Genomic DNA, 25,605 nt, shown 5'->3' with positions numbered 1-25,605 from the left:
CGATTATCTAACGACAATATCGATGTATTAGGAATTTGGCTTTGACTTATTTGCTTTCGACCAGATTCACAGTGATTCGTGTACAAGTAGGCACAACAACAAATTTTTCAGGCAGGCAAGGGGATTCGGAAATTAACAGTCCAACTAAAAAGCAAATTCTATCTAGCACCACACCATAATTAAATTTCAAAAACCTGTTTCACCCCCAAGTTGATTACCTTTCCCAACCATTTTTCGTTATTGCAATTGGTTTATTTTACGACGCAAAAACAAAAAACACAACCACAATCACTCCAGACTGCAAAAACTGTTTGCAGACGAGCGATATCGATCACACACAACCTTTATATGGGCAGCAGTGCCACTACTACCGGACCCTAAATAAAATAAAACGAAAGGAAGGCAGTGTGGTGCTAGGAGGCAAACAGAAACACCGACGCCCACACCCCCGAAGGCGTAAAATAAAAGGTGAGCCCATACCAGTGGATATCAAATTTTCAACCGATCTCATACATTGCTGTTCGCAGTCAGTAATACGGCCGTAGGGAAAAATGTCTGTGAGACTGTTGACCGTGCGACTGATCAAACATGGTCGCTACATTCTGCGCAGCTACTGTCATCGTGAGATACACGCCAACATTTTGGAACCAAACCCCTTGAAAACACGCAGTAAGCGAGGCTTTCCCCTACCATCCTCCTCCGCCAATGTAGCCCGGGTAAGCCGAAGAGTACGGAGCGAACTTTCAAGCATAATGGCAACCCAATATATCCATTGCAGAATACACCGCAGCAGGTGGTCAGGTCAGCACCACCGCCGGCCAGTGTCTTGCCTCGCAATGGCGTCCCTCCCGCTGGGAGTGGACTGTTTCGCTTCGGGCAGCATGCACGCAAGCTTTTCATCGACAACATTTTGAGTCGCGTGACCACAAACTACTCTGAGGAGCTGCGCAAGCGAGCCACTCGTAAACTATTCTATGGAGACTCAGCTCCGTTCTTTGCTCTAATTGGAGTGAGCCTCGCCACCGGATCAGGGGTCCTCAGCAAGGAGGATGAGCTCGAGGGCGTTTGTTGGGAGATACGCGAGGCTGCAAGCCGCCTGCAGACTGCATGGAACAAGGACGATATTTCCGAGACCCTCAACAGCAACTTCACTATCGACGACCTCGAAGTAGGAGCGCCCATAGCCAAAGGTTGTGCGGCAGTTGTCTACGCGGCTAACTTCAAGAAAGGCCAAAATATACCGGTCTCAGATCTTGGCAATCCGGAAGTGCCCCAAATTACATCAGTGCATTCTGCAGCAAGTGCGACGACTACCTGGCGCCATGAGATGATGTCGCCACTACAAAATATGTCCCGGTTTGTGCATAACTTTGGCGGCTCTGTGGACAGCATCTTAACCTATAGCCAACCCTCGGCGGCGACCGATTTTGTGGGTGCTCTGAAGCGAGAACAGGAGCGCTTGTCCATCCCAGAGGATCACTCTCAGCCAGCAGGCTTGTCCCCTGGCTACAATATGGTAAATCCCGAAAATATCTCGAATCTGACCTGCATTGAATCCTTTTAATCTTTTTCCACAACAGAGCCCACTGCTGGATACCAAACTGGAAAGCTCCATCAACACCTATCCGCTGGCTCTCAAGATGATGTTCAACTACGACATCCAGAGCAACGCCCTGTCCATACTCCGCGCTATGTATAAGGAGACGGTACCGGCCCGCCAACGGCGCATGAACACGGCAGCTGAGGAGTGGGAGCGCCTGCTGCAGAGCCAGACACTTGTGCTGCCTCCGCACCCGAATATCGTGTGCATGTTCGGCTTCTTCTGCGACGAGGTGCGCAACTTTCCCGACGGTCATCTGCTTTACCCGATCGCCCAGCCACAACGGATTAATCCACAGGGCTATGGCCGGAACATGTCCCTGTATTTGCTCATGAAGCGCTACGACCATAGCCTACGCGGCCTGCTCGATAACCAGGATTTGAGCACACGCACTCGCATCCTGCTGCTGGCGCAAATGCTGGAGGCTGTCACCCACCTCAACCGCCACGGGGTCGCCCATCGCGATCTAAAGTCTGACAATGTGCTTATCGAGCTTCAAGATGACGAGTCGCCCGTGCTGGTTCTATCCGACTTTGGCTGCTGCTTGGCGGATAAGGTCCATGGCCTGAGGCTGCCCTATGTTTCTCACGACGTCGACAAGGGCGGAAATGCTGCATTGATGGCGCCAGAGATTTTTAACATGATGCCGGGTCCGTTTGCGGTGCTAAACTATGGCAAAGCCGATCTGTGGGCCTGCGGTGCCCTGGCCTACGAGATATTCGGTATGCGTAATCCTTTTTACTCAAGCAGCGGCGGCCTCGCACACGAGCGCGGGGAGCTCACGTACTCGCTGCGGAACAGCGACTACAAGCAGGAGCAGCTGCCGCCTATGTGCGATGCGTGCCCGCCGTTGCTCCAACATCTGGTCTACAACATCCTCAATCCCAACCCGTCGAAACGGGTCAGTCCGGACATTGCAGCGAACGTGGTCCAGCTCTTCCTTTGGGCGCCCTCGAACTGGCTCAAGGCCGGGGGCATGCCCAACAGTTCCGAGGTGAGTTTGTCTCGGTCTCTTGCTCAATCACTCAACCGGAAGTGATTATCGGTCTTTCTTCACTCTTGCAGATTCTACAATGGCTGCTCTCGCTCACCACGAAGATAATGTGTGAGGGACGCCCCTGCCTGGGCGCTGGAAGCATTAAGATGACCGGCGGCACCATTGGAGCCAGCACGAACGGACGGAGAGCCTACGTGGAGTATTTGCTGATCTGCAGCTTCCTGGCGCGCGCGCGCCTGCGTCGCATACGCGGAGCACTTAACTGGATCCAGAACGTGGTGGCCCCGTAGATGCCCCGCCCCGTACACAGATGTTTCGTTTACTTGTTACTCTGATAAAATCAAATGGAAAAGCGTGTGATACCTATATTTTACATATGTATTTATAAACAATTCGAAATTAACCGCACTACCACAAACTTTTCTACTGGTCGTCCATCCCCAAGGTGGTGATCAGGCCCATCAGGTCCTGGCTTTGGTTGAGAAACATTTTTATCTCGGTAAAGTTCTTTCGACGAGGACTCATGTCAATTAGGTTGATATGACCGCCATTGCACTGAACTGTCACAGATCGATTGCCGCCAAAATCGAACATATAGAGAGTCTTGCAGTCCGCGTCTCGTATGGGCATTAAGGTGCAGCCAAGGTTATGGAGGTTCTTCACTATGCAGGCGAAGGCGTCCTCCACATTTCTTTCCTTACCTGAGAAGCAGACAGTGGATATTGTATGGGGTTGATATGATAATGTTGTTCCTGGAACCTACCCAATGAATCTATGCGCATTTGGAGCGCTTGTTCTTCCAGCTGTGCTTCCTGATGATCTTTGCTCAGCTTCAAGTTGCGCGCGTTGAGGGCTGTGGCTGACTGTGGCCAGGACTTGGCTTGCTCAATGCTCTCGATGGTATCATCTACAAATTTTATAATATGCTGGTGGGCCCCTTGGATGCTGTTTAGCTCCTGCTTCAGAGATTTTGTGTTGATATCTTTCATTTTGAATTATCAGTGTTGGGTCGTTCATGAACGAACGATGAAAAAGGAACTATTCACTGGAGTGAACGGCATGAATAACTTCACCTTATCGATATTTTTTGCTCATGAATGAATATGATATTCCTCGATACTTATATACGGTATAGAATTAATAGCTTGCTAGCACCCTCAGCACTGAAAAAACAATTGTATCCGATACATTTTTGTATTCAGTTTTATTCAATACAAGTAAATTTTTAGGTACTCACTTGTATTATATTAGTTTTAACATGTGTTTAAACAAAAAAGGAATAAATGGGATGAGATTGTCACGGAGGCACAATCAGTTCCTATCGATAAAAAAGCGATATTATCGAAATGTGAACACAATTAAAATTTATTTGTTTAATCCGTCTGGGAACAGCCAAGATCAAAGCTGCTCACGCACATTTTGTGATCATAGAAGGAGCAGGTGGCCATGTGCATTAGTCCATCGCCCTCGGATAGACTCGGATTCCAGTCTGCGCCATAACATATGCTCGAATGTTCGTCGTATGTGCCCAGCATCGTTACTGCCGAATTCTCCAGGTCGAGTTGAACGACACTAAAGTTATTGTACATGCAGGCGGCCAGGATGATCTCCGCTCGATTGGGGTGCGGCTTGAGGCGCCAGATTCCACCCCCCAGATTCACTTCGGCCAGCGAGCGCTTCATCATGCGCGTGTCAAAGACACGCAGCTGTTCATCATAGCTGCCCGTGAGTAGTTGGTAATCATGCTTCGGATGGCTGAGCAGGCAGGTAACGCCTGCCTGGTGCGCCCTGTTCGTCCACACAAGCTGCTCCGTGCGCAAATCACGGGCCTGGAGGAGGCAATCGTCGCCACCACTGTACACGCGATGCGGTGTCCAGCGATCAAAAACACAAGTCCAGGCCTCAAAGCTGTGTGCATTCCATGCGCTGAGGACGAACAGTTTTCCCTGCGGGGTGTAGCGCAAAAGGTTGATGTTTCCTTTCGAGTCCGAGACTACCAGCTGCAATTCATCTCCATCGCGTTGCCAGTCCAAGGCCAGGGCCAGTGGAGCCTCAGCAGTTGGCTCCGCAGCCGTCAGACCTAAGCACATCCGTCTTTGCAGTTGCTTTTCATCCGACAGCAGCTCGTAGATTTCTACCTCTCCCAAGGCGTTGGCTGTGGCCAGAAGTGGGCCACTGTCGATGCTCCATGCTGGTAACCACTTCATATCCAGAACTGCCGCCGTGTCAATACTCTGCACCCGCTCTAGTGCTCCGCTCCCTGTATCAAAATGGTAGAGGTAAACGCGTCCCTTGCGGGGCCGGTTCTTGGTGGTGACTTCGTTCTCTTCCGCTTCAACCAGCTGGTAGGTTCCGCAAGCAAAGTAGGCATGGTGACCATCCTGAGCACACCACTCTACGGAATCTGCCGGGTAGTTTGTATCCACGCTGTGCAATGTTCTGAACCTAGCCATTTTAGGGCTGGCAAGACTTTGAATCGATTGCGATTTTCTTACGGCTATCGATAGACCCCATACACCCAGCATTTCAAAAATATGCATTTCTTATTATATTTATTTGTATTTGTTGCTAATTTAAAAAAATTAATAACACAGTCACACAAAAAAAAGTGTGGTGCGCGGCTGACCAGAGTACCATACCCCCACGTATTTTGGTGCGCTGAACACGAATCCAAGGTCAGAATTTCCCCATAGCGCCAGGCTATTTTTTCCAACCTTAAAAAAAAAATGTCATCGAAACATGATGGAAATTTTTTGATCAGATTTGATTGAAACACGTTTTTCGGCGGTTTTTTTTTTTTTGGGTCGATAAATATGAATTTAAAGTCGGACAAAAATTTAAAGTGGTGGATCCAACATGGCCGGGTTCACTTCAAACGAATAGCTCTCCGACTTTGCGACATTTACATCTACATTTTCGTCCTCTATATAGATCTTTTGAAGAGAAAAGCACTCTCGAAACAAGAAAACTGACATCAAATTCGAAATCAGCGACCCCAAATAACCACCGAGTAACGAGTTTCAAGCGAATATAATAAATTTTTCAACTAATTTGCCACCATATTTTGACCATATTGGTTGGAGGTAAGAACAAAAAGAACCTGGTGTGATGGAGCAAATCTGACCTTGGATTCGTGTTTAGCGCATCAAAATACGTGGGGGTATGGTACTCTAGTCAGCCGCGCACGACACTTTTTTGTGGGTCTGTGTAATTAATACATAAATCTACTTAGTGATCTGGTTACGCACTACATACTCTGGATTAGGATTAGTTGATCTCACTTCACATTTAGTTGTGCTGTGTTATCGGACAGCACCGTTTCTCTCTCGATAGTCGTGACGGTAGGGCGCGCTGCTCCTCCATGCTTACATTTCTTGAGGGGATTCCTCTCCATATCGGCTCTGCTTTCGGGGGCGTCACAATTTCCTTTTGCTTGAGAGATGATGGTGGGTAAATGGTAATTGTGGGGTATGCTTAAACCAAAACCAAGCATCCTTTGGTAAACATATCCTTTCTAACCTAAAAGTAGACACAGCTGCCGCTCGTCTTCGCAGTCCCTCCCACTTTTTACACGGACAAACACAAAATTCCACAACGCAGAAAAAAAACACTCTTATTCCTAGCTATAGACACTTTTTCGCACGGATTTCTCCGTCCTGGGGATCCCTATGGACCTAGCGATCAACTGGTTGCGCAAAACTTAACTTGGATCGCCAGGCACACCGCAGGTCTAATCGATCGCTTTTCTAGCGACTCATGGCGCACCTATTGCGCCTCCTCGACTCTCATTTGGTTTTCATCACGATGATCGGCTCGAGTATCTTCAGCATGTCGTTGTTTTCGGGTGCCCCGGTGCCATTGCCACCACCGCCCCCAGCATTGGATCCCCCACCAGACGCAGAACCTCCTACAGTGACTCCTGTACCTCCGCTGGCAGCGGCATACTCCTTGACAGTCTGCAGCTTGCTGTAGCCTTGCTGGTGCTGTCCGAGTGTCACCAGGCGGTGCTGCTGGTTAAGCACGATGGCCTCATGATGGGGGTGCTGCTGGAGGTTGCCGGCAATCTGGTGGATCTCGTGCTGCTGCAGCTGAAGCGACGCAAGCTCGTCGTTGGAGCCATCGCCGTCCAGCTGCGAGTCTGACTTGACCACGGTCACGAAACTGTCGCCGGAACCAACGCCTACGCCGTCATCCGTCTCGTAAAGCTGTTCCGAGGTCTCCTCCTCCGTCTTGGCCCGGAACTCGGCGCTGGCGGAGCTGCTGCGCGGCGTGTGGCTGCGCATTCGTCGCATTCTAGCGTACTCGGCCTGCTTGGAGAGCCGCTCCTTACGCTCATCGTTGTTTTCTGTGGCCCGAATTTGCGCTCGCTTCAACCGTGCCCGCTCGCTCAATTTCTGTAGCCGCACGGCTCGCTGTTCAGGCGTCTCGTTTGCCCGAACCGCCCGCTGATGGGCTGCCATCTTGTCCAGCCGTAGGCGCTTTTCATCCTCTGTCTCGTACTTGTTGGGTCCGCTGCGTCGTGGCGTGCCAGGCGACCTGTTGTCTCCATCCGCCGTGGAATGTACATGTATATGGCCCTGTGATCCTCCAAGATCCTGCTGCTGAGTCGGCTGGGAGAGGGGCCGGCCCCGTCTTGGAGTGGTGCTCAGCTGGGGGACAGCGAGCATCTGGTTTAACTCGTGCTCCAGCAGGGTGTTTACCTTTAGCTGCTCCTCGCCGCCCGAGTGGCTCACCATTACGTTCTTCCTCGGCCTCCCACGACCAACCGTCGCCACGATCTGCTCCTGCGGCTGCTGGGGTTGCTGCTGCTGATGGCCCAGGCTTGTGACGGTCAGCGTGGGATTGGTGGAGGTCGCCGTGAGTATGTTGTACTGGCCCGTCGAAGTGGGACTGCTCCCGCCGCTGGCACTGGCAAAGTGGACCGGTGTGAAGGGCGGCGGCACTGCGCTCGGCCCGATTCCCAGCTGGAAGCCATTGTGGTACATGGGGTAGTAGGCGGTAGTGGTGGTGGTCCCACCGGTTCCCCCCGTTGACACCGACCCCACCCCGGCCGCACTAACGTTCGACGTCGTCACGGTGGTGCTTGCAGTGTTGGTGTTGCTGGGAAAGGTGGCCAGGTAGGGGAACTGGTTGTAGAGGGGCGTTGCTTGTCCCGCCGACTTGAGGACCTTCTGCTGCTGGTCGCCCCCGCCGGTGGTCATGATTACCTTGGCCTCGTTCTGTCCCAGACTAACAGACCTGCTGTTGTCGCTGGTCCCGCTCGTTCCTGCGGAGGACACCGTTACCGTTCCAGCTGTTGCATTGTTGCCGTTGGCCGACTGCGAATTGTTGTGAGATTGTCGGTGCGAGTGAGGTGGTACAATAGACGTAGAGGGGGAAAGAGATAGAAAGTGAGGTTAGATCAGCTGCCTTCATGACTGGTTGGTAAACGAGAATGAATGAATGAGAAAGAGAGATGGTAATGATATTGACGACGATGAAGCAGTGCACACACACACACACACACGCCAGCGCAAAGCTAACAACGGTAGAGATCAACCGTTAGAAAAGCAATAAAAGGACATTTCGCCAGAATTTCTTCTTTCCTTCGTGAAATTTAAAATCGAATTAAAAGACACTTTTTTTAGATTTGGTTCTTGTTGGTAAAACGTTTCTTGATTTTTTCCATTTTCATTACATCTCTTCTACATTATCTACACTCTAAATTGTTAATTAATTAATTTTAGACTGATCTTACAACCACTCTCCCACCGGTCAGAGTTTATGTTTTTGTGCATGTGTGTGTTCGCGTGTGTTAGGGGAAACCGAACAAAAATTATTAGAAAAAGTAACGGACAACAATTTAAAAACATTAACAAAACGGATAAAAGTGTCAAGTTGGCGTGGTTCGAAATGGGCGTTGGGTCATTGGCCCATTCCTCTTAAGGAACAAAAACAAAGCAGCTCTGACTCCTGAGGCAGCTCTGCTTGTCCGAGTTTCTGTCTTTCTCGGTCTGTTTGTCGTGTATTGTGTCTGTGTCCATACTGAGACGAAGCTTTCGAGCTCGAGCTCGAACTCGAACTCTAACTCAAATTCAATTTCGATCTTTGACAGTTGCTTGTGGAGTGCGTTGCAGTGTGTGTGTGTGTGAAGAGTTATCGATGACGGTATCGATCTACCCGATCTCTGCTATGGCTGCTGCATACGCACCTGAAGTTCCTGCTTCTTGGCGTACTTGTGCGGATATAGTTCCAGCGGTCCGGAAGCAATGCTGAAGTGCGGTACGTGCGCCTGCAGCAGCTTAGGTCCCTTGCCCGGGTCCTCGCCGTAAATCTGCTGAACGAATATGCTTCCCTGATCGCCGCCACTCTCTAAGAGAGTGGCCGTCACCTGCTGCTGCTGCTGGCCGGCGATAGCGTACCGCTGCTGCACCTGCTGCTGCTGTTGCAGCTGTTGCTGCTGCGCCTGCTGTTGGAGCTGCTGCTGTTGTTGTTGGGGGGTCTGAGGCTCCTGCTTGAGTTGCATGGGTGGACGAGTGAGGCCATGGGCGATGAACATGCCCTGACCGTTAAACGCCTCATAGGTGATGGCCGAGATCGAGTGCTGCATCTGCTGCAGATCCTCGCCGACAGCCTGGGGCGTGCTGGCGCTGCTTCCGGGTCCTGCTCCAGTTCCGGGTGCGGGCGTGCTCGATGCCTGAGGGGCGGATACCGTCGTAACGTTTGCCTGGTTTAAATTAATATTATGTTCATTATTACAATTAGCTGCCGCCGCTGCGGCGGCTGCTGCTGCTGCAACAGCCAACACCTGCTGTTGCTGCTGTTGTTGTTGCTGCTGCTGCTGGGCGGTCGTCGTTGCCGTTGACGATGAGGAGGACGTCGTCGTAACCACCACCGACGACACTGCACCGTGCACATGCTTCAATATCTTTTTCTTTTCTCTGACCTTTTTGGCGTAGTCGTTCAGCTTTCTCAGTCTTTCCTTGCGCTCCTCCGGTGACTCGTTGGCGATCCGCTGGCGCGCCCGGGCCGCCATCTCGGCCAGCCGCTGTTTTCGCTGATCGGACGACTCGCTGGCTCGGTAATTGCGCATCCGCTCGGCCAGCTTGCACAGCCGCTTTGACCGCTGGTCGGGCGACTCCATGGCCCGACGCAGACGCTGTCGCGCCGCATTTCTTACCAACCGCATCGCACGCTCGATCTCCGACTCGTTCTGACGTCTCTGCCGGTTCGCCTCCGCATTGCGCAGCAGCCGCTTCCGGTACTCGTCTTCGCTCTCTCGCTGTCGTCGCTCGCGCATCCTCTCAGCATTTCTGGCCAGGCGGCGCTGGCGGGCCTCGGGGCTCTCGTTCCAGCGCTGTTGATGCGTCGATGTCCCGGTGACTGAGGCGGAGCTGGCACTCACGCTCGACGTGGGCCCTAACGGAGTAGGCGGCGGCTGTTGTTTCAATGAAAGGGGCTGCTGGTGTGTGTAGGCGGCGGGTAAACTGAGTTGCAGCTGCTGATGCTGGAACTGCAGCTGATCCTGCTGCTGCTGGAGATGATGCTGCTGCTGTTGTTGGAACTGCTGCTGCTGCTGATGATGCTGCTGCTGTTGTTGCTGAACGTGCTGCTGTTGCTGCTGCTGCTGCTGGAGCTGTTGCTGGTGATGGGTGGAGAGGGGTACCAACAGCGCTGAGGGATGCTCGATGAGTAGGCGTGCATTGGGTCCATTGATAGCCAGCACATGGGTGGCGTACTGATGCTGCTGCTGGGGATGCTGCTGCTGCTGCTGCTGTTGGTGATGGTCAAGTGTGGGCTCTATTTTTATCCCATTGGGATCTGGTTCCATTATTGGTCAAAGCCGGAACAACAATCGAAATTGTCGTCTCCCTGGTCAACAGTGCTTTTGATGGTGCGGCTCCTGGCAGATGTAACTGGACTTGGATTTGGATTTCGGTTTGATCTTCTCGCGACTGCTCCTAAGATGCCTCATCTAACGGCCGTAACTTGGTGAGTCGCTTTTTCTCTCTCACTCTCTCTCTCTGTCTCACTTTATCTATCTATATCTTTTGTGCTCTACTTCTTTCTCTGTTTGTTTTGTTTGCCGTTTCCGATTTTTGTCGTTATATAAAGAAATATGTGTGCGTCCACGCTCTCTTTTGGTTTCCTACGCTTCGCTCTGCCAGCCAGTTGTTGATTTCTCTTTCCGCTTCTTCCACCTCTTTTGCGCATTTGCCTCGTCCGCCTGTCAATCAATTCGCAATACCCTTCGAAACGATGATCGTCCTCCTCCTCATTCTTTACTTCCAATAAGATCTATCGTTGCAGCACATGCAAATATGACCAGAATAGAAAATATATCATTCATAGGGGAATAAAGCTTTGTAGGCAGACGGGTTTTCGTCTGCGCTAACTTGATTGCGCACCTTTTGCACCCAGCGGTCGACTTCCGATTTTCCGTAATTTCACTGTGAATGTTTGCTAGGCGCGCGCGCCTTTTTGTGCGATAATTGGTATATTTTGGATCTTGTTGGTTTTTCTTTCCGCTTCTTTCTTTTTTAGTACTAGTTAGTGCATGCCGCGGATGCTTCTTCTTGTTCGATTGGCGCCGCCGCTGACTGCCAGTGGCTTCCAATCCAAGTGGTGGGGCTTCCAGTACTTCCAATCGATTTTTCACATGATTATGTGTATATGTACAGCCGCACACACACACACATACACTCCCCCATGCGCATATACACTATCAACTGGCGTGTGCACTGGTGTGTGTGTTTTTTTTTCTGTCTATTTTGCATGTGTTTCAAATACTAAAATGTATTCTGCGAGTTTCCACTGATTTTAGTATTACTTTAGTAAAAGAACAACTCAAGCGTTCTCTTGTTCACTCATAGATGATTGGTTCTGACTGACGATTGGGCCTGTCGGCATTTCATCTATAAAATTGCACATCTGCTGGGGCTCTCGGACGCCCAGAACTCTTCATTACTAGCTTTATGCAGGGGCCGTCTCTTTTTCACATTTTGCGTTGCACACGGCTTACGATTATTGAAACATTTTTGGTATACTTTTGGATCGTTTAACAACAACGGAGTGAAAAACGCGCAAAATTTCCGGCTAGAACGCGCAGTCAAATACAGCGCTGCGTCAACACAACACATATCAAAAGATGACCACAATTGGATGGGAGTGTGTGTGCTCGTGTCAGTGAGTATGAGTGTCGCGATACGACGATCTGGCAGCTCCATTCCAGCCAAACGAAACAAAACGCAACGCAGATATCGAATAATGCCTATCGATAGATTGGCGCGCTAAGATTCACTAAGCTTGTCGCACACCACTGTGTCGCAATCTTACGATTCTGTTGCTTATTTAATTTTCTATTTCATTATAAAAGATTGTGCCACCATAACCCCACCGCAAGCATCATTTTTAAAATGGTTAATTGCAAAACGCTGCATTTAAAAATTTTGAATGCAATTTTATTCAAATACATATATTCGTTTTTTCTCATTTCTCTTTTTTGTTATTCTCAGTTTTCAGTTTTTTCTTCGTGTTTGTGTTCTTTTGAGTGTATATTGCATATGACAATACGCAAAAATGTATTTATTCTTAAGTTTACATCAAAACAATTGCTAACAAATATTAAACCCCAGAAAAACAAGGAATAAATTGAAATTTCGACTAGAGCTTAATTGTTACCTTTATTAATAATATAATATTAATGTATCATTGTTTTTATTTGTTATTATTGCAATTTCCTTCAGTTTAAAGGAAACTTACATTATTTTTGTTTTTTTTTTTTCTGAGAACTTGGGCTTTTTTGCATTGTGGGAGAGGGCGTGTTTGTGGATGATGTGGAAGGATTGCGTGCTATAACAAAAATTGCGTTATACATAATGCCTGGCAACAGATCGTTTGTACATCTGTGTGTATCCACATTTGCCCCAGTCAAGTGTGTATGCATATGCGGTCCTTATGTGCCTGTCAATGTCCGTTTTGGGTAACAGGGTTACACACCACAACACACATATGTATGGGGGTTGGCTGTTCTGTTGGCATCTTAAGCGCCAGGGTGCGTCATGAGTGTTACGGTGTGGCAAAGTGAATGAGAAGTAACGCATGCAAAGATGGGACTCCACTAGTGTTCCTCTAGTCGGTTAATGGTTACAAATTCGTATGAAGGATAATTCTTACACAGCTGAAATTGATAGGCATGTTTGTACCCACCATGTATTGCTTTACCTTATTACAGCTCGATCAGATCAATATATCAGTCTGAATAACGAAATATAGTTTTGTCTCTCACCCCCTGTTAGAAATATAGAAGACTAGGAGTTTACACTAATATGGTGGGGACACTTGTTGCCCTTGCCCTCCTGCCTATTGAGCCCACCTTTGGCCCGATTGCCATTCTCAAATATTTATGTACAGTTACAGTGAGGAGCCCTAATCTGTAGCTTTGGGCCCCCATCTCACTCGCTTGCACACGAAATTTCCCTTCACACATGCATATATGTATGTATGTATAAGCTGGTATCTCTCTCGCTGTCGCTGACATTGTGGGGTTGAAGCCGCTGGCTCCCTTCTGGATTTTCTGTGCGTGCTTGTGTGAGTGAGTTTGTGAGCTTTTGAGTGACGTGAACATACATTTATGTATATGTATGTATGGGTATGTGCGTGTGTGGCTTTGTGTTTATGTGTGTACACAGCTAAGTATGGATGTATATATATATGTATTTATATATTGTACGAATATAATGCATGCATTATAAAAATACTTTACTTTTCTTTACTTTATACTTTTTACTTTACTTCATGTTAAATGTTAACTTAAAAAAAAATTGCCGGCCCTATATCTAAATGTGCTACCGTCGTATTCCATATTCTGATCCTGCCGTCCGGCTCCTGCTTTCTCACTTTCCTTTTGGATTCTTAACTGGTTTCTGGTCTCGCTTCTAATCCTGGTTTACTCTCGCTCTACATACATATGTATACAATATATATAATTTATAGATGTCTAAAACGACGCCGACGATCTTCTACAGCACTGCCTCCGCTCACATCATTTCTCTACCTCTTTCCTTCCAACTACTTATCTTTCTTTGTTTTTTTTTGTCTGGAGCCAGCTCCAAAGGTTTGCCGCGCACTGCTTGCACCGATTTTACACAGCTTATCCCACTTCTCATGCACTGCTTCCCCAGCTGATCCTCTCCAGACCTGTCGGTCTGCCTATGTGTGTGTCTGTGTGTGTATCTTTGTGTGTGTAGTGTTAGTAGCCCTTTAGCCGATCCGCTAGCGGTGGCTTTATGACCTTAGGAGCGCTGGCCCTCGCCACCCGCATTCGCTCCGCTGCCTTGGCCAGCCGCTTTTTCCGCTCGTCTGACGTCTCGCTTGCCCGTCGCAGACGCTGTCTGGCGGCGTTCTTCATCAGTCTTAGGGTTCTTTGTACTTCGTTTTCGTTCTGGCGACGGACGCGATTCGCCTCGGCATTCTTGGCCAACCGGAGGCGGTACTCCGCCTCCGACTCCTTTGAGCGCTTGTCCCGCATCCGAGCAGCGTTCCGTTCCAGGCGGCGCTCACGCGCCTCGATCGATTCGTTGCTGCGCCGACGGGCCGCCTTTTGGGCGCGCGACGATTGCGACTGATGGGCACCGCCAACGCCGAGTCCGACTCCAAGGATCCCACCACCACCACCACCACCACCACTTGGGCCGCCGACAACGACAACTCCCGTGGAGAGATGATGGTGCAGGGGATGCGGCGCCTGCTGGTGCTGCCCGCCAACGTTCTGTTCCTGCGAATGCTGCTGTTGCTGGTGGGGATTGCCCGCCTGCTGCTGCTGGAAGGTATTCTCCAAGTTTAGGACAGCCGTAACGCTAGCAACGCTGTTCCCTGCCGAGCCCGAACCGGATCCCGCGCCCGCTCCTGGAGCAGTGCCCGCACCGCTCCCACTCCCAGCTGTGGCAGGGACGGATACGGAGACCGAGGTTGTGGCAGAGGCTGCGGCGGCGGCGGCCGCTGCGGTTGTGCTGTAGTTGTTGTACTCTATGAGGCCCCGGTTCGAGGGGTAGAGATGGTGCATGGGACTCTCATAGCTGAGGTACTCCGGTTTGATGAAGAAGGGGTCGCGAGCGGTGAGCGGCGCCGTCGGCGAGTTGAGGAAGTACAAACGGCTATGGTGGTCTGTGGTTATGCTCCCTCCGCCTCCCACACCCGCGGACATCGAGGGATTGTGCGCTGGGCCGCGACTCTTCCGTTGCGTCGTTGGGGATTGGATTTGATTCGATTGGATAGCGATGACAATGTTGGCGCTCTCAGTTCCTGATTCCGGTCACGCTCCCAGCTGCCAGCTGCTGAGATTTATTTCGTTTCTTCGTATTAGATTTAGCGAATTTTTATGCCGATTTGTGGCCGCGTTTTTGGACAGCACAATTAACTGGCTAAAAAAATGTGGCGAGTAAACAACAAAAGCGATATAACTAATCAATATGGAAAAAAACTTCCAAATTCTGGTTGGAAGTGCTTCCACGACACTCGGCTCTGGCCTGCGCGCTGTAGATACACACACACACACCAGCACGCATGCACAGTATTCGCGTGGAAGTTGTGTTGGCGCTCGGTGTGGTGGGCGCTTCCAGCCGAGCCAGGGTGGGGAGCTTTCCACTGGTCAAAATATCGTTACAGCCGGCACAAGAGGCATAGGGCTGCAAAATACAACGTGGCAGCGCTGGCACAAGGCGCGAAACTATCACTGGTTTCTATTGAACTTGAAGGCGCTGTTATCGTTAGTGCTCGTGCTGCTCATACATATTTTCAGAATATTACAAAAAGATAGTAGACTCAAGCAAAGACCTAGCGAAATGAAATTTAACATGCAAAAGTTCGGAACAGAGTTCAAGCTGGATATATTATATTATTTATTAATATTATTTATATTAATAAATAAACGGGAATAGGTTGCACATTTCATCACAGTGGTTCGTCAGAAGTCGGGTGTAACTTTGGTATTTAGATCTAGGGTAAGGAGGAATTATTAACGATCTGTCACCCGCCTGTACCTGTACACATCGGTGGAAGTGCGATAAAACTGTTCACGTGGTAACAGGTTCTGGTACGGTTATGTCGCTTTAATGGATGCTGGATAATTTTAGTCGGGCGGATAGAAGAAAACTCTTAGAGAAATTACCCCAATCCAAAGTGACAAGGGGCCGAGGGGGGGCTTGGTCGCCAGTATGTGGACTACGGAGTCTGGAAGATATGGAAATCCAAGGACCGCGTGGCCACTCCGACATGAATCACTGCGGCCTCAAAGCCAGTAAAGCCCTTGTTTCAAGACAAGAAACGCAAATTGTACACAGCTGGTAGCTCTTTAAAGGATGCAGCCAAGCTAGGCAAACAGCAAAACAAGGGTATCGGCGGAGAAACCCTCCACGCTAATCAAGCAGGCCAAGCGGACTGAGACCCAGCTTTTTCTAGAAGGTAGCCACCATCACCGAATAATATTTGAAATAGCAGGTAAAAAACACAAACTCAAAACATTCATAGCCAAAAGCAGGCTACTTAAAAGCAAAGCCAGTTTGAGGCTAACAAAAACTTAGAAAGTTTTGCGAATAACATTCAACGATAAATAAAAGCTGCTACTCATGAAATTAAAAACAAATGTCCACTGGACAGCGTAGAGGATCCGGAGAAGATCGGGATCACTGTCAGGGTGCCCTCAACTTGGCGAAATGTGTTTAGAATGGCGTCCCGGCAGGTCCGCTTCTGGGACAACTAAAAAACGGCTAGGACATTACACTCTGCTGTTTATAACAACCCGGTCCCCATGCCTAATGTACGGCGGACTCAATAAACATGTAGCACATAAATTAAACTCTACGTATTTTATTTATATTTGTAACTAAGACATATGTGGGAACGGGAGTTTGACGTGTGACGGTGGTACTGTCCACCCTTTGTCACTCCATTTGTTTTCCGCACAAGCAAAAAATTAAAACTGGTTTTTTTTTAGAAAACTACGTAAAAAGTTCAGAAAATCTAAAATGTTGGTATCGATTAATTTTTACCTTGTATCGATTTCAGCTAAGAAAATCAGCTGATTTTTTTACATCTTATCGATTTCAGTTTAGATAATCAGGACTGATGTTACGAACCTTTGTTTTTCTTTGGGGCAAGGCCGGCTAGCCAGTCATCCCAGGGCTGGATACTTCCCAAGCCCTCAGGTCGCACAACAACCAACTGATTGGACATCTCGAACAAAATGAAATAACGAAAATAACCGACAAAAAAAAACTGAAAAAAACGGACTCTACTCGACAAACAACATTACAGTCTTCCCTCAACACAGACTTGGACCAGGTCGAGGTGTCGATGTTTTACCCCCGACGCACCCACCCTACCTGAGATCTGAATCACACGTTCCGGATCTCCCTGCCATTGGCAAAAGCCTTACCCTCTCGTTGCTGTGGCTCCTCTTCCCCCCATACGAAACGCTTAACAATTCATTTCTTCGTTATAATCTTCACTTCATTTCCTATTTTCACACGATATCATTTCTAAACTAGGCCTGCCTATTCATCCCCCCCTCATCTTAGTACTACTGGCGGTTAATAAATAATTAGATTAATAGGAATAAATAATATAATAAATATAAATAAATAGGTTACATATATATAATAAATATGGCCGGACTTAAATTACATATACTTATAACTAGAGACGTCTAACAAAAATAATTAATGGGAGTAAATAAGTTGATGTGCTTTTTTTCTTCTCCCTAAGTGGGCGAGGGTCCCGCACTACGTGGCCAGGTCTGATCCTTCGAGACCAGCAGGAAAAACAAGCCAGGGTGGCGGAGCTGTGACCTATTCCCTACGGCCAACAAAAAAAATAAATTAGGGGTTTCTTTACTCCCCCTTTGGAGCGGACTCACTCTTATGCTTCCTGGTCCTGGTTCCTGGTCTTTCCCTGATCTGGATCCCCTGGAATCACATTTATTTATCTTTTATTCATTTTTTTGCAGGGTGATGGCCACTACTCCATCCTCATCCCACTCACTATTTCTTTCAGAACACAAAAAAATCGCTAAGTCACTGTGCCCGGCGCGCATGCTCCTCCGTTGCGGGAATTTTTCTTTCTGAACCCCCTCTTGGATGTTCTGTTTAATGCTCCCGGCTGCCGATCCCCATGGCTCTCTCTTCTATCGCCCTTGAACTAGGTTCAAGGGCATGGCCTGATTCGGGCTGCTGGCGGCTCTCTTTTCTTTTGGGTGTGGGTGAGTTGGCTTCGGGACTCCGTTATGGGCTGAGATCGGAAATCCTCTCACAACGGCTCCGGAGAGCGCGCGGAACTCTAACTCTCCAGGACCAGGTGGCCACTCTTCGCTAACCTTTCCCCTTAAATTTTGGCCCTGCCACTCTGTTCAAAAAAATACCTTCCTCTCAGCGCTTCTAGGGTCTCGCCTATCGATATCTTCGCATGCAACACCTAGCGAAAATTCGAGCGACCATGGCCGCGGAGAATTATTCGCAAACATCGAAGAGCTTCACCAAAAATGCTGGCATTCTCGGACATTACAGTGCCTAGGAGGATCTTGCAGCGCCCAACGTAGGCTTACACCCACGTATCTGATAATCCTCAAGTGAGTGTTTTTAACTCTGAAGTCCCCAGTCTGCAATTTTCGCTACAATTTTAGGTCTTTGGCGTGAAAAATCCCCACCGGCCTCCCCGACAGATCCTCCAGCTCGTAGGCGTTATTCCCTACTGGACGTACGACTCTGCATTTTAGAAATTTCCGGGCGAACTTGGCGTTGTAGCTTTTGCCAAAGTCGCTGAGGGTGAAGTTGCGCCTGTAGACTTCTTGGCCAGGTCTGGCGAAAAAGACTCGGGCCCGTTTGTTATAACGCTGGCTGCTCCGCTCATACGCTTGGTGTAGGCTGTGTTTGATTTGCTCGCGAATGAGGTGTCGCTTATCCGCGGGATCTAATGCGTGCACTTCGTGTTCCGTCAAAGACTGCAGCTTCCTCGCCAGCTTATAGCAGTTCCCATTCAGGAACATCTGCTGTCCAAATACAGCGAAGAACGGCGTGACGCCTGTGGCTTCGTGCACGGAGTCACGGATTGACACTTCGATCTCCGGTAGGTAGATGTCCCAGTCCCTGTGATCCTTCTCCAAATACGTCCTTATTGCAGCGAGTATCGTCCGATTTACTCTCTCGGCTGCATTGCTTTGCGGCGAGTATACTGCTGTGCGCATGTGTCGGATCCCGAAGCCGCTGACCATGTCCGTGAAAGTCTTCGACAGGAACTGCTTTCCGTTGTCGGAGTGGATCACCTCTGGCACCCCGAATTTGTAAAAGACCTCTTGCACCAGGAATTGAATGACGTTCGCCGCGGTCGCCTCTCTCATCGCCTTCAAGAAGGTGAATTTCGAAAAGTGGTCTACGACGACGAAAATCCAGGCCTGTCCCCTTTTCGACCTGGGATACTTTCCAAGGAAGTCTATGTAGAGCTTTTGGAATGGCCTCTCCGTGGTTACTTCCTGACCGATCCCGACTTGGCTCCGGTAATTGGGTGCTTTGGATTCCTTGCATTCGGTGCAGCTTCGGACGTATTCCCGCACTTGTGCCGTCATCGCCGGCCAGTAGTAGTGCCTTTTTAATCTATGCAAGGTCTTCTTCATTCCACCGTGTCCAGCTGTGTGGTCTTCGTGGGCCTTTGCGATGAGGGTTTTCGTCAATGCCGCGGGAATCCATAATTTCCACATGGAACCTTCCACTTGGTCGTCGATTTGCGCGAAGGCCATTCGCTTGAATACTAGGTCCCCGTCTATTCGCAGGTCAGGCAATACTTCTTTGTTCCTGCAGATTTCTTCTTTTAGCTCCTGGTATTCCGTTGACTTGAATTCCGTCGTCTGGAATCCGAGGATTTCCGTTGGGTCTAGAATCACCTCCTCGATGCAGCGTGATAGTGTATCCGCCACTATATTTTCGACTCCCTTGCGGTGTTCGATCTCAAAATCGAACCTCTGCAGCCGCAATGACCATCTCGCTAGACGCCCATTCAGGTCCTTGAGTGACATTAGCCACTTGAGGCTGGCGTGATCAGTAATTACCGTGAACGGCATCAATTCCACATATGGCCTGAATCTCTCTATCGCCAATACCGCAGCTAAACATTCTTTCTCCGTTACAGAATAATTTATTTGGTGTTTGTTCAGCTTGGAAGAAAAGAATGCCACTGGACGCTCTGCTTTGTCGTCATCCAGCTGGAAAAGCACTGCTCCCACTCCAAAATTTGAGGCGTCGCACTGGATGTAAAAATGGCGTTTGAAGTCGGCATGGACTAATACAGGAGCCGTGGTGAGGGCCTTTTTCAGGGATTCTATGGCCGCCCTCGCTTCCGTTGGCAAGGAAAACTTCCCGCGCGCATGCTTCTTCAGAGCATCTGTTAACGGTACAGCGATGGTTGCGAAGTCCTTGATGAAGCGCCTATACCATCCTGCGGTTCCTATGAAGCTCCGTAGCTCCTTCACTGAACTTGGGTTCGGGATCTTTTGTATAGCCACAACCCTATCGGGATCCATTTGCAGCGTGCCACCTCCGATGATAAACCCTAGGTATTTTAGCGACTTAAAACAGAATTTGGATTTTTTTAAGCCTATCGTCAAATTCGCTCTTTTCAGGCACTGGGCCACCAATCGCAGATACCGCAGATGCGTCTGGAAATCCGGGGCTATCACCAAAAGATCGTCCAAATAAACGAAAACGTTTGATCGGAGCTGAGTTGGAATTACCTTATCCATCACTCTGCATAACCTCTGGGCAGCGTTACACAGACCGAAGGGCATCATCACGAATTGATACAGCGGACGGCCTGCGACGGTAAATGCGGTGCACTTCCGGCTTTCTGGGTCCAGTTTAATCTGCCAGAATGCGAATTTGAGGTCGACGCTAGAAATGTAGTATGTCTGGTCAATCCTGGATAGTATACCCTCGATACTAGGAAGAGGGTAAGCATCTTTTACGGTGAGTTGGTTCAGTTTCCGCGCGTCCAAACAGAATCTATTTTTGTTTGGCTTTCGCACCACCGTCGTCCGATTGCTCCATGGACTATCGCTAACTTCGATCACTCCTAGCTCCAGCATTTTATCCACCTCGGTCCAGATCACCTCCTGCATCGCTGGGGATTGAGGGTAATGCCGATCTTTAAATGGTTCTGCGCCCTCGATCAACTGGATCCGATGCTGTTCTACCGTCGTTGTTCCCAATCCGGCATCCTCATAGGTCAGAAACTCCTTCTTTACCTTCTCCAGCTCTTCGGTTTCCGTGTCTTCCAGGGCCCAAGCTTCCACTTCCACGTCCTCCGGGCGATGTTCGGCGTACTGGCTGATTTGTGACATTTGGATCTCGCCTACTTGGACCTCGCTGGATCTACTGGACTCTTCTCCGAGGACTGTGGGAGCCAGCGCGAAGGATCTCCAGAAATCAATGCCCAAGTACATGGCTTGCTCTAGGTACGGGCATACGTAAAACACGATCTCTTTGTTCATTCCGTTATATCTTACGCAGAGTTTGGTTTTGCCGATTATGGACCTGTCTTCTCCAGAGGCTGTCTTGATGATCGAGACATAATTGTCCATTTCCACCTCAAGGTCGGCAAGGAGTTCACGGCTGCCCTTTCCTAAGACACTCACGGATGCCCCAGTATCTAGGAGTCCAGCAATCCGATGTCCTCTTATCTGCACTTCGGCAAACACTCTGGGATCGCGTCCTGCTCCTCGTCTGACTGCCTCGGCCACCTCTTTGCGAGTCTGTCGCCTTTCCTTAAATCTGGAACGGGCCTTTTGGAGTCTACGACTGACACCGCGCATCCCCTCCAGCTGCCTGTCATCAAAGATCTGGTTTCGAATTTGTATGTATCTCCTCATCCTTTCTTCGGCCGGTACAAACTTCAAACTATTTTTATTTAATTTATTCGGGCTATTATTCTTAAATTCTATATTAATTAGTGGACCATCGTTCATTTCTTCGCGGGCTTCTGTCCCGAGCGCTGATCTCCCGCTTTCATCATGCCCGCTCGTGCGTTTCCCGAGCAATTGGGACACGTTGGAGTAAACATTTCTGGTTTCCCGCAGCGGTAACAGAATATTTTGCGTTCCTTCGCCACGCAGTCTCGGAATCCGTGGTCGAACTGGCCGCAATTCCAGCAACACAGCCTGGGTTTGTTTGCCAGGTGAGTTTCTTCCACCATCCTTGCTTCGTCTTCATCCAGAAACTCCTTTTCCGGCTCTAGCTCCTCCACTCGCTTCCCGGCTGATTGGAATTTCGGCACAGGACGGAACGTCGACTTCTGCTCTCGTCCGCGAAAGTGGTACTCCACTTCCAGGCACTCTTCCCTCAGCTGCTCCACGTTCCGGACTCGGATCGCGTAAACGTAGCGGGCGATCTCATCATCGAGCCCCTTCTTCAAGACTCGCACCATTTCGGACTCAACCAAAGGTGTGGTGAGTCTAGCCGCCAGTCTGCGCATCGCTCTAAAATACTCTTCCACAGATTCGCCAGATTGTTGCCTTCGCTCATGCAGGGTGCGTAGCCGCTCGAACTCGCCACCCACTGCTCGGAACCGGGACACCAACTCGTCCTTCAAATCCTCCCATCCTTCCGGAGGCCGTTCTCGGACAAATTGCCAATACCACTCCGCCGCTTGTCCTTTGACGAGATGGTGAAAGTTGTCAAGGACCTCGTCCCACGACCGTCGGTTCTGCCTACGGAGGAACTCGACCCTGAACACGAAGTCCTGCACCGTCATCTTATTTGGATCTCCATCTCCGTCGAAGTGGATTTCCCATTTGTCGACGCGCCCCCACCTCGCTCCTCTCCAATCATCTCTCCTTTCATATGGTGGCAGATCCGTTGGACCTCCGCCGTCTCCTGATGTCTCCCGTCTCTGCCTTCCAGCACCTGGATCCTGGTCCGCATCGGCTATTCCTCGGCGCCAGTTCTGGCTCAACCTCGCCGGCTTCCTTGGAGGCGACTGTGAATTCCATGCGTCATCGTCCTTGGGTCTTTTGGGCATGGTCCCTGTGATCGGCTTCTGTCTGAGGTGAGCTAGAGGCTGCTGATCGCCATTATTATTATCGTTGTTTTCACCCTGGTCTCTTTCCAATCTCAGATCTTGGATCAATTCCACGTTCTGGCGCAGAGGCGCCATCACCTCTGTTATGGCCCCCATCAGCTCCATAAAGCCGCGACGGATCTCCTCCTGCAACGTCCTACTCAGGGTATCTGCCATGCTGCCTCTCCACGTCTCCTGTGCTTGCGCTATGGCGACATTTACTCCTGAGAGAATCTCGGAGGGCAGTGCGTTCGATTGGCCTGGCAAATTCCAGCTGTCGTCTTCACGCCCCTCAGCGCCCTGTGTGTCCCCGCCTTGCATCTGTCCTTGGAGGTTACCTGGTGGAGGAGTCCTGCGAGTCATTTTCTGCTTAGACCGCAAGTTGTACGCGCTCATCAACCTAGCCCTGTATTTCCCTACCTCGAACTATCCTAATTATCTTTTTATTCAATACAATTAATTATCTACTCTTCTTTCAGAACAATCGCATAAACACTACCTATAACGCCAACTCACTGATCTTCAGCACAAAAACGTTTAATACGGCAAAAACACTAATAAGGGGGAAAGGAACCACAACTACTACTGGGGCCAACTCTGCACATGGTGTTCTACGTCTTTTCCTGTCCAACGTCTAGAATTTGGCGAGCGCTGTTGACTGATCTTATCTTCCTTGAAAGATTAAGAGTCAAGGGCGCTCACTTCCCTACAGTCGCTGTTTCCGCCTACTTCCCTACTGAATGTTCGTTGCGGGATGTTGTAGCTGCTCCGAGTGCAACGCGTGGCCGACATCTGTCCCCACGGGCCACTCAGAACAAAAAATCTCCTTGAGAATCTACTCTCCCGACTCCATCCAGCGGTAAGCAGGGGAAGCGAAAAACATAAATCTTTCTGACCATTCCTAACTTCGGGTATTTCTTTTTCTTCAGGTTCTCCTTTTGCACACCAGGCACCGGGCCGGTTGCTAACTGGCTTTTGGATTCTCCTCTGCCAGTGCCAAACCAAATCCCCTCTTGAGATTGCCTGCTTCCCGTTGTCAGATAAGTGCCGAAACATCAAACATCAAAAAAAAACTATTTACTTTGTGGATTTTTTTCTTGCATCCTCAGGTCCCTCAGCGCCGTGCTTCTGTGAGCCAACTCGTCGAGTCCCTCACAGGCCACCGGAACACCGATGGACCCCAGATTGCAGAATACCATTCGAGATCTATCTTCTCTGCTGGATATTTATAATCTCTTCGACGTCCGTATGATTCGCATCCGTACTCTCCCTCTTTGATGGTCGAGCCAGAACTGCGAGTCCACTTCCCTGTCTCAGATTGGGCGCCATTATTGTTACGAACCTTTGTTTTTCTTTGGGGCAAGGCCGGCTAGCCAGTCATCCCAGGGCTGGATACTTCCCAAGCCCTCAGGTCGCACAACAACCAACTGATTGGACATCTCGAACAAAATGAAATAACGAAAATAACCGACAAAAAAAAACTGAAAAAAACGGACTCTACTCGACAAACAACATTACAGTCTTCCCTCAACACAGACTTGGACCAGGTCGAGGTGTCGATGTTTTACCCCCGACGCACCCACCCTACCTGAGATCTGAATCACACGTTCCGGATCTCCCTGCCATTGGCAAAAGCCTTACCCTCTCGTTGCTGTGGCTCCTCTTCCCCCCATACGAAACGCTTAACAATTCATTTCTTCGTTATAATCTTCACTTCATTTCCTATTTTCACACGATATCATTTCTAAACTAGGCCTGCCTATTCATCCCCCCCTCATCTTAGTACTACTGGCGGTTAATAAATAATTAGATTAATAGGAATAAATAATATAATAAATATAAATAAATAGGTTACATATATATAATAAATATGGCCGGACTTAAATTACATATACTTATAACTAGAGACGTCTAACAAAAATAATTAATGGGAGTAAATAAGTTGATGTGCTTTTTTTCTTCTCCCTAAGTGGGCGAGGGTCCCGCACTACGTGGCCAGGTCTGATCCTTCGAGACCAGCAGGAAAAACAAGCCAGGGTGGCGGAGCTGTGACCTATTCCCTACGGCCAACAAAAAAAATAAATTAGGGGTTTCTTTACTCCCCCTTTGGAGCGGACTCACTCTTATGCTTCCTGGTCCTGGTTCCTGGTCTTTCCCTGATCTGGATCCCCTGGAATCACATTTATTTATCTTTTATTCATTTTTTTGCAGGGTGATGGCCACTACTCCATCCTCATCCCACTCACTATTTCTTTCAGAACACAAAAAAATCGCTAAGTCACTGTGCCCGGCGCGCATGCTCCTCCGTTGCGGGAATTTTTCTTTCTGAACCCCCTCTTGGATGTTCTGTTTAATGCTCCCGGCTGCCGATCCCCATGGCTCTCTCTTCTATCGCCCTTGAACTAGGTTCAAGGGCATGGCCTGATTCGGGCTGCTGGCGGCTCTCTTTTCTTTTGGGTGTGGGTGAGTTGGCTTCGGGACTCCGTTATGGGCTGAGATCGGAAATCCTCTCACAACGGCTCCGGAGAGCGCGCGGAACTCTAACTCTCCAGGACCAGGTGGCCACTCTTCGCTAACCTTTCCCCTTAAATTTTGGCCCTGCCACTCTGTTCAAAAAAATACCTTCCTCTCAGCGCTTCTAGGGTCTCGCCTATCGATATCTTCGCATGCAACACTGATTTTCTTGCCAGCATGTCTAGCTCACACACCTTGCAAATTTTTTACTTTTCATAATATTTTCTAGTACTTTCCAGTATATTTTCAGACGCGATATGGACTCAGGCTCTTGTCCAATGCACCAATGTAGAAACCGTGTAGAAATGCCACTTAGAGCCATATCCCATGCCACATCGATTACTAGTTCGTGATCACCATCGAATTCCTGATCGTTTGCCATCAAAATCTAAATTTTTTAAAAAATGGAAAAAAGCCA

At 49.2% G+C, this 25,605-nt stretch overlaps 5 protein-coding genes across 7 annotated transcripts; 1 reads left to right on the top strand and 4 right to left on the bottom strand.

Annotated features, from left to right (window-relative positions):
- The first annotated feature begins 551 nt into the window (after window positions 1-551).
- Window positions 552-3,005, top strand: LOC6600224. The gene is made up of 4 exons (XM_026990869.1): window positions 552-716; window positions 779-1,516; window positions 1,581-2,594; window positions 2,666-3,005. The coding sequence occupies exons 1-4, from the start codon at window positions 552-554 to the stop codon at window positions 2,885-2,887; spliced, it is 2,139 nt and encodes a 712-aa protein (XP_026846670.1). The 3' UTR covers window positions 2,888-3,005.
- Window positions 2,962-3,600, bottom strand: LOC6600223. Its single transcript, XM_002025185.2, has 2 exons — window positions 3,361-3,600; window positions 2,962-3,298 (listed from the first exon to the last, which is right to left on the bottom strand). The coding sequence occupies exons 1-2, from the start codon at window positions 3,584-3,586 to the stop codon at window positions 3,021-3,023; spliced, it is 504 nt and encodes a 167-aa protein (XP_002025221.2). The 5' UTR covers window positions 3,587-3,600; the 3' UTR covers window positions 2,962-3,020.
- A 340-nt stretch (window positions 3,601-3,940) lies between these two features.
- LOC6600222 (diphthine methyltransferase) lies at window positions 3,941-5,050 on the bottom strand. Its single transcript, XM_002025184.2, has one exon. It carries the CDS (start codon window positions 5,048-5,050, stop codon window positions 3,971-3,973), a length of 1,080 nt encoding a protein of 359 aa, XP_002025220.1. The 3' UTR covers window positions 3,941-3,970.
- A 662-nt stretch (window positions 5,051-5,712) lies between these two features.
- On the bottom strand, window positions 5,713-11,857 carry LOC6600221 (histone-lysine N-methyltransferase 2D). Of its 3 annotated transcripts, none has more exons than XM_026990835.1 (4): window positions 10,985-11,856; window positions 9,523-10,874; window positions 8,788-9,303; window positions 5,713-7,915 (listed from the first exon to the last, which is right to left on the bottom strand). In XM_026990835.1, the coding sequence occupies exons 2-4, from the start codon at window positions 10,405-10,407 to the stop codon at window positions 6,383-6,385; spliced, it is 2,934 nt and encodes a 977-aa protein (XP_026846636.1). In that variant the 5' UTR covers window positions 10,408-10,874; window positions 10,985-11,856; the 3' UTR covers window positions 5,713-6,382. The 3 variants fall into 3 exon arrangements, with proteins under 3 accessions (XP_026846636.1, XP_026846637.1, XP_002025219.1); XM_026990836.1 differs by having other exon boundaries at window positions 8,788-9,273; XM_002025183.2 differs by having other exon boundaries at window positions 8,788-10,874; window positions 10,985-11,857.
- A 1,419-nt stretch (window positions 11,858-13,276) lies between these two features.
- On the bottom strand, window positions 13,277-15,096 carry LOC6600220 (transcription factor Maf). The gene has a single exon (XM_002025182.2). The coding sequence runs from the start codon at window positions 14,779-14,781 to the stop codon at window positions 13,828-13,830; it is 954 nt and encodes a 317-aa protein (XP_002025218.2). The 5' UTR covers window positions 14,782-15,096; the 3' UTR covers window positions 13,277-13,827.
- Between the last annotated feature and the right edge of the window lie 10,509 nt (window positions 15,097-25,605).

Source organism: Drosophila persimilis, unplaced genomic scaffold (assembly GCF_003286085.1).
Source record: "Drosophila persimilis strain 14011-0111.01,24,50 unplaced genomic scaffold, DperRS2 tig00000622-arrow-arrow-pilon, whole genome shotgun sequence".
In the NCBI taxonomy this organism is placed as follows: Eukaryota; Metazoa; Arthropoda; class Insecta; order Diptera; family Drosophilidae; genus Drosophila; species Drosophila persimilis.
Note: the sequence above shows the minus strand (reverse complement) of the source record. Positions and strands in the feature narration are given on the sequence as shown.